At 41.9% G+C, this 15,679-nt stretch overlaps 1 protein-coding gene across 1 annotated transcript in view; it reads left to right on the top strand.

Moving 5' to 3' along the window:
* The window catches only part of KLHL32 (kelch like family member 32), a 185,667-nt gene that overhangs the window by 95,582 nt on the left and 74,406 nt on the right, over positions 1 to 15,679 (top strand). The window contains exon 5 of the mRNA XM_036248513.1: positions 10,287 to 10,385. Coding sequence (XP_036104406.1) covers positions 10,287 to 10,385 — 99 coding nt within the window. The remainder of the gene's footprint in view (positions 1 to 10,286; positions 10,386 to 15,679) is intronic.

Here is a 15,679-nt window from a genome sequence, read left to right as displayed (position 1 = left end):
ACCAAGCAAACTTGTGGTCATATCCACAGTCCCTAGAAAGTTCCTGGAACAGACCGTAGGCACTTGAAAAAGTTGTGCTACTGAATGGGTGAATTTCTCTGCCTTTGCTTTCTTCATGGGCCATAAGGAGATGTATTGACTTTGCAGGAGTAAGGAGTGAGGAAGGGCACTACAGTGGAGAGGTCACATATATGAAGTCACCTCACGTGTACCTGGCATGTCGTAGGCAGTGTGTAAACACTAGAAATAGGGGTCATTATTTGTAAAGTACATTTATTTTCTCATGGAATTCACAACAATGGTAATAATAATAGCAGCTACATTTTTTTTTTCTTTTGCCCTATAATACGTGCCAGACTGTATTCTAAGAATGTACCTGGGTTATCTTGCCCAAGTTCCTGTAGTGGGCACTAGAGCCATAGGTCCCTCCATTCCTTATAGAGCAAGCGCAGGGAATTCTGCAAGTGAACACGGACTTGGATAATATGAGGAATGACTTCACAGCTTTCTTCCTACAGCATGCTGTGTCCACCGTGCTCTAAGTGCGCTCCTTCCGTGTGGCCCTTTGCCTCGGTCTCTGCTGTTAGCGCTCATTAGCAGCACAATAGTGGCCAACTATAGATGAGCCCTGGCCTCAGCCCTATTCATTTCTTCAGAGACTTTCCATCTTTGGCTGTCAATAGTTTAAAGTAATGTTTCTTCTTTGGCCAAGCAACTAGCTCTGTGTGGGGAAGCCCGGCTTCATTAGTAAAGTCTGTGGGGTGGAACCTCCCAAGTTCATCACACTTGAAAGAGAACTAGTTCTAAAAGTAAGTCTTAATAATTCATTTGGCTTTTTAAAATATATATATAACCTGTAATGGTCATCATGTTTCATTATACATAATTACTGGAACTGCTTCTTTCTCTTAGAGTTAGAAACGATCAAAAATGTGTTCGGCTTTTCAAATAATTAGGCCATTTTTAAGGTAATATAAGTATGTATAATTTAGCTTTACATTTTGCTGAATAATATATTTTGTTAATTTGAACAAAATGAAGAAAACTATGTTGGAAAGGACTAGCTGACAGAACGATTAATCTCAGAGCTTTGAAATGCCAAAATCACATTAATGGAGAAGGAGCCAGAAAAAAGTAGGGTTTGCTCATACAATGTGAAGGAACCAAGTTTTTTTCATATGAAGACTTACTTTGCAACTTCAATAAAAGGAGGCATCCCCAGACAAGGCTCTGACAGCACCCTGTGGCAATCGCTATCTTAGCATTAATCATACTGCAGCTAATCATTCCATTGACTTCTTTCTTCTCTCTCTACTCAAGCACCTAGCTAGAGCATGTAATCCATCATCCTTCCACATGTCCTAAACTAGGAAAGAAAGAACCCGTTTCAGCAGCCATGTCTGTACACTGGAAAATCCTTTAAATTGCATTAATGATAATAAACAAATTTTGCAAGACAAACGTATAGTTTTACTGGAGAGGTAATGTTAGAGTCATTCTCTAGTCTAAGGTTTCTTCTTGGCACCCTGGGAAGGCTATGCTTCTGCAATCTGCCGGTGACCTTAGAAATTTCAGATGAACCAAATGATGCTGAAAACACATGAAGGAAGATAATATAATCTCAAAGGGATTTCTGTACCTTTAAAAAAAAAAAACTAGAATATTTTCATTATTGTTTTACCTTTGTGCTTTTTAACATTCTTTTTAGTATTCTAAAATCAACTTTGGTTTTCTCTTTTTTTATATTCTAATAGGTGAAAAAGTTTATTGCTTTTTCATGAATAGAAAATAAATTAGTACTTTTAAATGTTTGATATTGAGATCTTTTAGAAATTTGTACATGTGTATTTACTATATTTGAAAGAAAGCCACCTGACAAAGTTTGTAATTTAAGGAATCAATCATGAAATCACAAATTTATTATGTACAATACTGAACCCAATTGTTCCTTCATGTGGCTAAGTCATTGCACGTGTTAGTTGAAATTTCTGCTGTGTCTCTTTATTTAACACCTTCAATTAGATAATCCTTGATGAGGATTAGCATGTGACCAGGCTCCTCTATAAAGGCTTTTGACATCTTTTACCATTTCTCTCAGAGACAGCATTTTGCAAACCTGTGAATTTTTTTATTTTTTTATTTTTAGAACCATTTATTCTTAAATCTTCCTTAAACCTCTAACCACTAGCTTTTTTAAATTTTTTTTATTTTTTTTATTTTTTATTGATTAATTTTTGTTACAGATGATTCTCCTTTTTTCCCCCACTGATTCCCCCTCCCCCTCCCCTCCCTGCCCCTTCCCCAGATTGTTGTCCATGTCCACTGTTCATGCATACATGCGTATAAGTTCTGTGGTTCATCCCTCCCCCACCTCCCCACTCCTTAGGGGATTGTCAGTCTGTACATATACACAATGGAGTACTACGCAGCGGTAAGAAAGAAAGATCTCTTATCCTTTGAGACTACATGGAGGGACCTGGAAAGTATCATCCTATGTGAAACAAGCCAAACAGAGAAAGACAAATTTCATATGATCTCACTGATTTGTGGAATATAGCAAACCTGTGAATTTTAATAGATAATTCCAGGTGTGCTCTTCCAGGATGTTCAACAGCAATGAACATAAAATAGGATGGGCCCTGCCATCAAGGTCTCATAGGTAAAACATGGGATGAGATAACATAATTCATTCAAGACAAAAATACTAGCTGCATGAAAAAGAAACATAATAGTTAATATTTATTGCAGATTTACCATAAATAGGAACTGTGTTAAGAGCCATGGTCTACACTCCGATTGCCTACACAATGCCCATTCCCTTCTTTTTCTTTATACAGAACTCCAATTTGATTTGGGACAACAGTGCCTCTAGCCATAAAAACTCAATTTCCTAGGTTCTTTCACAGCTGTGGTAGCCACATGACCTAGACTTGGCAAATGAAACATAAATGGAAGTCTCTGACAATGTTTTCAGGAAACCAGTTGTTTTCTGATAAATAATAGAGATTTAGCTGGAACATGGTTTTTGTTTTATTTCCCTCTCGTTTCTTTCTGCTTTGAATGCAGGTGCAATGTCTAGAGATATGGCAGCTATTTTGTTACCATAAAACCATAGGTTAAGATTAGCCAACTAGGAAAATATAAGAAGCCTGGTTTGTTTGTACTCAACGCTGCCCAATCCAAGTTTTGTGGGAAAAATAAAACCCATACTTGTTTAAGCCATTTTATTGGCACATAGCCATAAACTGACACATATGCATTTTCTCAGTTCTTAAAATCATCTTTTGAGATAGGTGTTATTATTTTCATTATGCAGATTAGGACACTGGAGCACATAGAATTGAATCGTTTTCCCGGTCTTCTTTGGCCAGCAAGAATAGAACCAGGATTTGAAGTCAGGCAGTGTGACCTAGAGCTTAGTTCAATGTCTCTGGTAGTTTGTAGTCCCAGGAGATTAATGCCAGCTGGAGATTGCAGAGAGGCAAGATCGTGCAAAGCTTTGAGTTGAATCTTGAAGAATGGGTAGGATTTTGACATATGGATATTGAAGAAGTTTGGATGAGGGCATTCGGGGTGGAGAAAAAGGCATTGCCTGAGTGTGGAGAACAGTGAACTTTAGCAAAGGGACCATAGAGGTGCAGACTTGGAATTAACCTTTGTTTTTTCAGTTAATCTTCACCCAAGGATATTTTTTGTTGTTGATTTTTTATTTTTATTTTTATTTTTTTTTAGAGAGAGTGGAAGGGAGGGAAGGAGGGGGAACGAGATGGAGAGAGAGAGAGAGAAACATTGATGTGAGAGAGACACATGTGCCCCAACCTGGCTGGGGATGAACTGCAACCCAGGTATGTGCCCTTGACTGGGAATTGAACCCAAGACCCTTCAGTGTTCTGGCCAATGCTCTAACCACTGATCAACACCGGCCAGGGCTGGAATTAAGTTTTAAAAAGTAGGTTGGGGTCACATTATGAGAGTTTCTAAATACAAGGACAAAATGTTTGAACTACATTTAAATATTGGAACCTGATTTATAGAGAAATACTGAATTCTAATCAGTATTGCCCAAATCAAGTATTTCAAGATAAATATTTATGAACAGTTCTCAAATGATAGAGACTTTTAGAAAGTAGATTTTTATATGTTTTATTGTCCTTACTTGATCTAGTTTTCTTTCCAGAAAATAAACTTGTGTCAGTTGTAGAGCAATATAGAAAATCCTTTTGCTTTAAACATAGGCGCCACCTTGTGGATAAAAAAGTCCTTAGTATAATGGCTTTGAAACAAGAACTGCATTGATGACAGTTTCTTATGGTTCATGTTCTGTCTATAGAAGAATCTTGAAGAACTTTATGCAAAGTGTTTTATGTGACTTGAATATATGATCATTTAAAAGTTACTTATGCTGTTGTATTTAATTTACTTGATGGTTTATAAATTCAAAATTGTGACAATTTGACATTTTGCTATACTAGACAGAAAAAAATAAACCTAAAAAAACAAAATATAATAAAGGGGGGAAATGTGCTCATTTGTTCTTATTAATAGTATTAGGTGACCTCTGGTTTGCAGTTAAAGAATGCATACAAAAGTGCATGTATCCTGTGTGCACAGTTGTGTGTCTAGTAAAGACCTTAGTTGTCTAGCTTTAATGTGTTCAACTCCTTCAGGCTACTCTATCCACAAACCCAGAAGTTAGTAATTTAAAAGTTTCCTGAATCAAGACATTAGGAAGAGAGCTTTGACGGCATGAACTACAAAATTGTCTGCAGATGCCAACTTACCTCTTCATAGGCAGAAGAAAAGGTCGCACTGAGACTTGCCATGACTATTAGTCCCTACCGGCAGCTAATCCAAGAAGCAACATAAAAGTGGGAGGGAAAATAAAGAGAAGAAAAAAGAACAACGAGACAGACTTGAGACACCTGGTGATGTGGGAGGAGGAGCTGAGCCAGCAGGAGCCAGCCAGGTGAGGTCTGGGCACTGATGGAGGTGGCCTGTCCCATCATGCCTTGTGCAGAATGTCACCTGTGGCCCCACACTCCACTTCCATTTGTTTCTGGACCCATGTCCTGTCTGAGGATCTGGGACCAGGAGCCCAGTCTCATTCCAGTTCGAAGGGGCATTATTAGAGATCGCAGTTTCACCTACTCACTAACCAACCCCACGTGCACTGGTGGCCGGAGGGCACATTTGGACTGAGCGTTCAGGAGCGCTTCCTTCCAGTGGGCGGCTGGACCACTTCATGACTGAAGTCCGATGTAGTGACTCTCACTGGTCTTAGGGACCACCACCTTCTACTGCAATCGTCGCTTTTACCTCCAGTGCTTTGTCACACCAGTCAGTGTCACCCTGAGCACAGACACTGGCCAGGACTCATTCCAATGTAATCAAAATGAGTGGAGACTCGGCGTTTGGGGTGGGGTCAGCTGTCGACCTTCGCTCAGTTCACATGACCTAGCTCGCCACTAGCTGCAGGAAACATCCCGTCATGAGATGGTCTCCCCCCAGCTGGCACTGTCCAGTTCCTCTCTTTCCAGTTCAGCCCCCTATATTCTGCCACCCGGAGGTCAGGTGTAAGTGGGTGGCAGACAGAGACTGTTCCATCCGGATGCCCTGTGAACAAGGGGCACTCACGCGCTACCTAGGGTTGCCTCATAACCTCTGCGTGTAGCCTGGAGAAGCCCAGCGCTGCCCCCACTCAAGCAAGTGAGTACACTGAGCAGAGGCAAGGCCCAGCCAGTCAGCTGTCTTTAATGTGTGTCACCTTCCCAGTGGGTGCATCCTGGACCACTTGGCTCTTTGCATCTTGTATTTCTCGATCTCCATGAGTATTCAGACACGTTTTGTCCATGGCTGATGCCTCTCTCTGAGCTAAGCACCTTCAGTTTCATGAGTGGACGTGTCAAGATACTAAACATTAGCTCCCTCTGTACCACCCTGTGCTCTGAACTCTCTGGGGACACCCTCCCTTCCCATCAGGTGGTGCTTGGGTGACCCTTCCTCCCAGCTGTCTTGTGTGGAGTGCCAGACTAGGTGTCGGTGGGTATTTGTTTCTGAAAGGCCTCAGTGTAACCAGCACAGGCTTTACCGGACTTAAACTTAGCTTCCTTCGTTGTCCTCTGTAAATGAGCATGTTTGAGGTCCCTTCCTTCTCCAGGAGGCTCCTCTTCAGGCCATTCTTCTAGGCAGGTGACAGACAAATTCACCACGCTGTAAATTGTGAGGATAGTGAACCTTAGCATTTCTGCCCAAACACAGATTGACTGGAAAAACACATTAGAACGAACAGTCACCAAAGATCGACAACGCTGAATTGAAAAGACTCGGGTGCTCAGAGGCTGCCAGATGCTGGTTGTTTGATAAGTGAGACCCGGCTTTCCTGGTAGGGTTGTTTTGTTTTATTTATTTATTGCAAAATGCACCCTTTAACAGCACTTAGGGATTTTCTGTGCTAAAGCTTCTTTTAGAAAAACTTATGTCTATAATGAGAGAAAAACAGAAAGTGCAGAACAGTAAAACAAGAAACAAAGACAAACACCTTTGTGGCGTGGGTGTTTCACGGGAGGGGTCTGGAGCGAGCCTGCTGATCGTGTCCCCCGCGCCGGGGATCTGCGTCTTGCCTCTGTGCTATCTGTCTTTGTGCCGGCATTTCCGAGCCCGGGAGGTTATCGCGAATGCCAGGGTGTGAAATAAGCGCAGCGGACAGGATTTAAAGGCTGAGACTAACCTTTCTAATCCATCTCTTCCCCGTCCTGTGCCCTGGGCCATGCCTCTTCTGCAAGAATAGACCACATTCTTGCACTGTGATGGGAGCTGCAATAATTTCCTGAATGTCAGTCAAAGCCTCTCTCCTCGAGGAGTTGGGGGAATTCAGGTTCCTTCTTCACCAGAAGGAAAAGGAGCTATAAAGACTTTTCAGAATAAGATGAGTGTTGGTATTTTTGCCATATGTGCTTAACTTTTTCACTTCTTTCGTAGTTCAGAAATATAATTTATAGTCCCTTAGTCCTTCTGATCTCATTTAAAATTAGATTAAAGTTAATTCTGAATATAAATATATACTTAGAGATACATTAATTTATTGATAATTTATTATATATACTCACCAATAGTAAGTGAAAGCTATGTGTTGGACGTTGTCCTAAGCGCTGAGGATACAAAATAGATCAAGTCCCTATTCCTCTGGATCTTACATTCTTTGAGTGGAGAAAGAAAAAATAGTCACAGAGACAAATATATTCTGTGTCCAGAGGTGGTTAGTGCTATGAAAAGGGATAAAGCGGAGTAAGGAGATAGGGGTTGAGGAGCGCCGGACAGTGGGGCACTGTTTTGCACAGGATGGTCAGAGAGGGCCTCTCAGATAAGATGATATTGGAGCAGAGGTCTGAAGGACACGGGGTGTGGGCTGAGCCACACTGGCATCCCCAGGAAGAGTGACCCAGGCAAAGAAAGCAGCTGGTTGTAAACACTAGGGTCCTCAGTGTATTCAAAGAACCTTTTATGTTACAGTGAAGAATTTGGATTTTTTTTTTCAATGAGATAAAAACCCATTGGAGAGTTATTGTTGTTGTTTTTTTAATTTTTTTCTTTTTATTATTGATATTAGAGAGAGAGGAAGGGAGAGGGAGAGAGAGATGAAAACATCTATTGATTGGCCACCTCCTGCATGCCCCTCACTGGGGATCAGGCCCGCAACCTGGGCATGTGCCCTGACCAGGAATTGAACCAAAGACCTCTTGGTGCATGGGTCGATGCTCAACCACTGAGCCACACCGACCGGGCTCACTGGAGAGTTTTAAGTAAAGGAGTGACAAAATTTTATATATGTTTTTGAAGGACTAATTTGACTGATATTATTAAAAACAGCATGAGGGGAAAGAAGAAAGTTCAGTAGTTAGGAGGGTATTATATTACGTCTAGGAAGACGTGGATTGGACTAGAGTGATACTGATGGAAGTAGTACTGAACGGTGACTAGCTTCTGGAACTATTTTGAACATAGAGTCAACAGGAGTGGCTGGTGGATCAGATGAGAGACATGAGGAAAACAAGAAGAGTCCAGAATGACTCTGGAGTTGTAGCCTAAGTAACTGAGAGTTGCTGTTTGCGGAGATGGTAAGATTGGGATAGGAGCAGCTTTGGTGGTTGGTGGAGAGGATCAGAGTTCAGTATGGGGCACGTTCAGTTTGAGCTGCCTGTTAGACATTCAGGTGGTGATATGGTATATGCAGTTGGGTATAATAGTCTGGAGTTCAAGGGTAAGGCTGGGGCTGAAGAAACAAATGGGTATAATGGGCAGATGCATGGTTTTAAAGCCATGGGATCACACATATGACCCGCAGAGTGAATGGGGAGAGGAAAGGAGATCTGGGAACAGCTCTGGGCATCTGCAAGCTTACAGGCTGGGAAGGAGATGGAGGGAGCGGTCAGTAAAGTACATGAAACCCACAGACGAGCACTGTGCCAAAAGTGAGGGAAGAAATGTTCCAGAAGGAGACTGATCGACTTTGCCAACTGCCGCTGGCAAATTAATTATTGAGAAATGGTTATTGATTTGGCCATTGGATTGAGAGGTCACCAGTGACCTTGACCAAGAGCATTTTTAGAGGGACCGTTTGAACATAACTCAACAGGGATGGGTTCAAGAGAGAACATGGTAGAGCAAATAGCTGTGTTTTATATGGACAACTTTCCTGAGGAACTCTGTTATGAAAGGGAGCATGGAGGGAGCTGTGGGCCCAAGGGAGGGGATTTTTGTTTCTTAAGATAAAGCTATAATGATGTATTTGTATGCTGACGGGGAATCGCTAGCCAGTAGAAAGAGCAGATAATGGTGCAGCTGCAGGCTGGAGGGTCTGGGATGCAGTGCACGGTGGAGTGATGAAGAACGCAACACGAGCTGATGCAGATCTGGGGGCGTGATTGGTGGATCTGGCCTTTGGAAGATCACGAGGTTGGAGCAAGAAGAGGGTGAAGGAGAGAGGTGCCTGTGAGAAGGAGCAGAACGGGAATGAATGGACCACATCAGTGTTTCCCATGCTGCCCTGGGCCTTAGAACCACCGGGGGGCTTGTTAGAACACCAGTTACTGGACCTCCCCCTGAAAGTTTCTGAAGCAGTTAGGTCTGGAGAGGCACCCAAGGATTTGCAGTTTCCACAAGTTCCCAGTTGATGCTGCTGGTCCAGAGACCTTGGGACGCACTGGGCCTGGGCAATGGGAAAGGAGGTAAGATGTCGGGAGCAGCGCTAAGGCCTCCCTGTGACTGCCAGTCATTCATGTAAAGTGAATTCAGTCAGAGAGTGTGGGTTTCCTTCCAGCCCTGTTCAGCAGCTCAAGTGTTGGCTAACGGAGTGACAAAGTTGGAGTTAAGCAGAAAAAAATGAAGAATTGATATCACCAGTACACTGGGGAAGTTTTACTTCTCTGATGTCTGTGCTATGAAGATGCTATTTCTTCATCTTTCATTTGAAATAGAAAGGATTAGAGAATCAGATTGAGAACAGATAAAGGAAGGTTTGTGGTTGAAATTTATATTGTTGGACTTAGGAGTAAAATGAAACAATATCTACCTCTGGTCTCACTTCACAAGGAGAAACATAAGCCCTTTTCCCTGACATACCTATTAACCATACTGTTAGAAATTCTGAAATAAACTTTGAAACTAAAATCTGTTTTAAAATGTTATGAGATTACATACAAGTGAATTTTAGACTATTATATTATTCTTTGCAAATGTTTATATCCTCCTACAAAAATAAGTTGTAAGTGCAGAGCCTTACACACAGGAAATGAGTATTGAACTGAGAACTCAGCCGTTAGAGCGAGGGCCACAGCTCATTAATCAGAATGGGAGGAAGAACTGACTCCCATAATAAGGAAGTCAGTTCTTTTTCCATAATGCAGACGTAGCATGGTAAGCAGCAATTTATTGATTGATTGATTGATTCATTCATTCATTTTAATTCTCACCTGAGGACATTTTTCTATTTATCTTCAGATAGAGTGGGAGGGAGAGAGGGAGAGAGAGAGAGAAACATCGACATGAGAGGGACACATCAATTGGTTGTCTTCTGCATGACCCCAACCAGGGCCAGGAATGAACTGTAACTAAGGTACCTGCCCTTGGCTGGAATCAAACCCACGACTCTTTGGTCTGCAGGCCGACACTCTAACTGCTGAGCCAAACCAGCCATGGCGTAAGCGGCTATTTAAATATAAGAATATATTTTCATATTAAGCAAGTATTAATTTTTAAGTAACTGATACTTTTCTTTTTATTGAAAACAGATTTTGTTGGAGCCAGGCGTGGTCCAGGATGTGTTAGCAGCTGGCAGTCACCTGCAGCTGTTGGAGCTTCTCAATTTATGTTCCCACTATCTCATCCAGGTATGTGAGTTTGCACCCTGCTGATATACAGTCACATCCCTTCCCTCTGAAGTTCTGCAATTATAGGCTGTACCCCAAAAACCAGCGCCCAGGGACAGATAAAATGGGAGCAGGGGATGTGGCCTGTGCGGCTCAAGCTGAGAGACTCCTAGGAGCCAGCTGCAGCTCTCCTGTCCCAGCTCGTGGCCCGCGCCCTCCCTGCACACCCCAGGTCCCCGACCCTTGGGCAGTAGAGTAACTCAGCAGCCAGGCACAGGGTTCACTGTCGTGGCAGAGAGATGCTGCTGGCAGATCTTGACTTGAAGCAGTGTCATGTGGTGTCCACAACAAAATAACCACAAATGCACAAAATGTTGGATAGTCCCTTAAGATTTCAGTAATAGAAGCTAATATATCACAGTCACATATAGTTAATGAGACATGAACTTCCCAGGCAATAAATGCTGGAGAATGATGAGTGATCTGTGCATTTTCCCCTGACGCTGGGGTGGTCAGGAAGGCTCTGTGAGGGGGAGGGAGAAGAAACCTACTGAGAGTTCACCGATGTATCACCTTCAGTCCTCAACCACTTTGCACATTTTTATAGGCAAAAAGTCAGAGATTCCAAATGCAGCCAGCTTGCCCAAGGTGACATGGCTGGTGAGTGGTACGCCTTGCTGATTCCAAAGACCATTTTTTCTTCTTGGATGAAACCCTTTGGCTTGGTAGGAAGAGAGGGGATTTCTTAGGCAGGTCGTATGGCCATGAGGCTCTTTATTTTATAAACTTAAGTACTAATTCCTTATATTGCGATCCTCCCACTTCCTCCCCTTGCATGAATTTTGCTTGCATTTATTACAGCATTATAACAATAGAGAAAATAAATTTTGAAAATGATAAATTCACACAATTTAATTCTACTATCCTTTGCATATGGCGAGATCAGTAAGTAGAAAAATTCTGTTTGTTTTCGGCTCAATTGTTTCCTTCCTAATTTTTTTCTCTAATTCTAAATATGGCCTTGACTGTTGACTTTTTTTACTCACTGGGTGGTTTCCAAATCTCTTTCTGCTCTATCATCTTATTTCGTCTTCTAGCAACCTTGGGAAATAGGAACGAGTGCTTCCCAGGGTGATGGTGTGAGGCATTCGCCATGTCCAAGTCAGGAGCAATTCAAATACAGAATATGAAAGTTTTATCGTCTCAGCACATTTAATCTAATAGTAAATGTTTAACTTTTTAAAAATCTTATTTTCCTTTCTTTTCCTCTCAATATTGTTGGGTGGTATGGGAGAGCTGTTTTAATCCCTTCCCACAAGTAGCAAATGGGGATAACACAGAAAGGTTACACGACTTCAAAGGTGTGTGTTTGACTTGTGAGATTGAAATTACTTTTATTTGACATTTCTACATCAAATACAGTACCTGAAGCTTTCAGCAGCATCCCCTGATTCACTTTTTCAGTGACGTGTGCTGACAAAAGTTTGATTATTGCTCCTTATCACGATGCATGTTAAAATGGTGTGCATGCACAGGTGTGTATGCGTACCTGTATTTATGGTTTTCTATAAATGAGAATTCCGGATATGAATGTTAGAAGTTCATGGACATTTTCTCCTGCCCCATCAGATGAATTTGTTGAAATACCAAGTGGCTGTGTACTTTGGCATTTGATTCTTGCAGCTCATTATTTCACTGAGGAAAACATGTAGCTAGCATACAGATATAGTGTGTGGACACTTCATTTATTACTAGCCTGCTTGAGCAGTGGTTGAAATTTTCACTCTTTTCACCAGTATGTTTTCTTCTCATGTATAAGTTTACTTTTCGATTTTATCTGATTGTGTAGAAGGAAACTTTGACTATAAAAGAACCAAAACCATGTGTGGGTAGAGACCTTCATTATGCTAGTGTTTTAAAAAACTTGTACCTTGCCTCTCCTTGGGGATTATACAATTACTGGACCAGGTTAGTCTGCTTTTATATTTTGACACAGTCTTATAACAATACCTATTTACATTTTTTGGTATTATTGCTCAACTTATTTTTGAATTTCATACAGAACCATTTTATTGGGTATAAAAATATTTTTTGTTAAAATGAAATATCTTCAGTGCTTAAAATGTACATAGCAATTGTGCCCCATTAAGCAAAGATAATATAGTCTCCATCCTTGTTTAGTACTTTGTCCAACTAGGAGTTAGTGAAGCCGTTGTCTTCACTAAAATGTCTGGTGGTGTTTTGTTGTTTTCAGATTATTATTATTTCTTTGGTTTTCCCCTTGAGGTGTGAAGGGTAGACCTCTGCTCTGACACCTCCTGTTGTCCTCTAGGGCTCATTAGAAAGCATGTTCAATGAGAACCCTTTGGTTGAAACTCAGTGAACCACTCCCCACCCCCAAGCCTCCCTGGGCCTCCCAGTCATCAGCCATTGCCTTGGTCTTGATGCTCTTCTACACATTCATGGATGATGCTCCCCCAGCAAAAGGAGGGGACACCTTGAGGCCACTATATGGACTCCTTTGTCTTGTGTGTCCTCTGGAAGGCTGCTGAGGACAAGGACCCCTGACTACAGAAGCAGATCCCCTCTGTCAGTGAGGACAGCCATTGAATTAGACCCCCGGGTTAGAAGGCCTTCACCTTGTTCATTTCTCGTCCCTAGGCCCTCTTCCAGGGCCCATCATTAACACACAGGTTCTCAGTGCAAGTTTGTGGAGTAAACGAGGAGATGGCGGTGGGGTGGGCAGTGGCTACAACAGCCCATCATCCCCAGGTAAGGGACTTGCAAACAACTCCTCAGGTTTGTATCCTTTCTCACCTACTTTGCAGTGAAATTTCATAGGACTGTCCTATAGAGACTGTGCTGTTAGAATATTAATAAGCACGACCTGTCAGACATGCGCCTGCCATCTGAGATCTAGTCTCAAAAAAACTGTGAAAGTTTTGTTCCTTTTCCTGCTTCTGCTCCTCCCCCTCGCCCACTGTGCCCTTTTTAAAAATTTCATCAGAAAGATGCACCAATTCATTCAACAGCGATTATTGTCTTTAAAATGGGTCCAGTAAAATGCATGGATTACCTTGCTCTTCAGACTTCATGTTTTGTATATGCCACTCACTGTCTTAGATCTTATGAAGGAAGCTCTGCAAACTATCTCGGGAGTGATGGGCTACAGGTGTAGTGGTTTCAGTGTGTCCTGCGTTTACTGAATCCCTCAGATTAACATTACAAACTTTTCGAATCCAGATTGTTTCCCAAACTGATTTTTTCCCCTAGCCTGTTAAAAAATTAGCTACTGAACCTAAATATCACACAGGAGAGTCAAAATTAACATGAGAAAACCTGCCCTTTTCTCCACTGATGGTCCCATCGATCCACTAGTTGTCTAGAAATGTGGACATAGTGTTAGGCTCCTCTGTCACCACCATATCCAATCTGTTACCAAGTTGGGTTGATTCCACCTCCCAACATCTCTCAGACCTGATCCTTTTCTCCATTGCAAATGTTCTTCCCTTTTAGACTCTCACCACTACTGTTGGTCATGATGAGTTCATGATTGCCTCCCAGGGGGTCTGCTTGTTTTAGCCTCTGTGCATGCCAGCCCGTACCCCAAAGCCATCATTATCCTTCCCAGGGAGGGGAACCGACGTCCAGGAGGGCCTGTTCATACTGAGTGGTTTGCACAAGGTCCTCGTTTTTCTTCTGCCAGGAAATCCTTTAAGGCAGGTCAGTGTTTCCTTTTTACAGGTGGAGAAACTGAAATTCAGGACTAGGGTGTCGATCCACTAGCTCCCCTGGCACCATTCAGACTCATCACGTCACCCACACACATCTCTGGCCTCCCCTCCAAGGCCGGGCCTGTTTCCAGCACCAGTGCCTTCCCTGGCCTGCTGAGTTCTGGGCCCCAAGTCTTCCGTTCATGTTGACACTTGCCACTGGGGGAGAAGACTGGGTAGTGGAGATCCTGCATGGCAGAGCCTTTTAGTCATCTCCTTTAGATTGTACCCCGGGGCGGGAGTAGGGGAAACGTCACACTCACACACACACACACACACACACACACACACACTGTGCTAAGATCAGGGGTATTGACCACTGCGCATGGTGCTGTAAACCCTGAAAGTGATGCATTAGGAGACACATAATTTGCTGAAAATATCTTTTTTTTTTTAGTAAAAAAAGTTTGTACATTTTATACCACTTCCCCTAAATAGCAAATAGTATATTATATTGTTTGATTACCAAGTGTTCTATTTTTGTTCAGCAAATATCAGCCTTCATTTAAGTATATTTAAATATATTGACTTTTTAAAAAGGACCCATCGAGAAGACTTTCCAATAAGACCACCGAAGTGATGAATCAATGAACTTCTGATAGGAATATACTTCTAGTATCTATTCCTAGGCAGCAGGTGGCAGTGTGAATCCACCAGATTTCAGTAGTTAATTTAAAGCAAAAATCAGAAAAAATGAAAAGAAAAATTATTTATTTTGCTACATATTAGTCTTCTGACCTAATCAGTAAAAAAGTCATTATTCACACCACACTGGGCAATATGCATTGTAATTTTTAACAAATAATAGGAAACTGTTAATGTGTTCACAGGAAATACAGTTTTGTCTTGGGCTACTGTGGTCATTTATCACTGCACTTTGTGAAATCACTCATTTGTTCTAATTTGAATGTAAATGACTCTAAGGTTTTACAAATAAGGTGACAGACTCACATAAATGTAATTGCAGGGTTCATCTCCCTCTTTTTATATATCACTCATTAGGTTATGAATTAAATACATCATATTAAACCAGGGGCATGTCCAATGATGATATTGTAATGGCAAATTACTCTATGCTATTAGAGGTGTATTTTTTATTCATGGACATTAATTTGTCATTAAGCGGCATTAGTTTAGCACTTTTATGTGAAAGACGTGACCTGAAAGAGGAGCCGTGCTGGGATGTGAGAGGACAGAGACCCAAGTGCTCTAGGCAGACGGTTTATCACCACAAGGAAAACAGAAGGGTTTGTTTCACTTTCCCCCCATGTGTTTTGTTCTCTGCTTTTCCAGGCATTAAAGATTATCCCCCCACATTGAAGGCGTTGTTCCGTTTGCAGTGTGCATGTTTAGATCATCAAGTAAAGCAAAGCCAAAATTCTGGCTATTAATCATGCAGAAGCCTTGAACACGCAGGGAGCAGGAAGGAGCTGGAGGGAGAAAGTGCTTCCTGCCTGAATCTCCCTCCTGTACAACTGATGCTTATTAGTCATCCCTTGTCCTCATTTAGTTTTACACTAAATGGGCAACTGTGAGAATTAG

The sequence above is a fragment of the Molossus molossus genome, unplaced genomic scaffold (assembly GCF_014108415.1).
Source record: "Molossus molossus isolate mMolMol1 unplaced genomic scaffold, mMolMol1.p scaffold_m16_p_8, whole genome shotgun sequence".
Taxonomy (NCBI): Eukaryota; Metazoa; Chordata; class Mammalia; order Chiroptera; family Molossidae; genus Molossus; species Molossus molossus.
The sequence above is the reverse complement of the archived record's forward strand: the minus strand, read 5'-3'. Positions and strand labels throughout refer to the sequence as shown.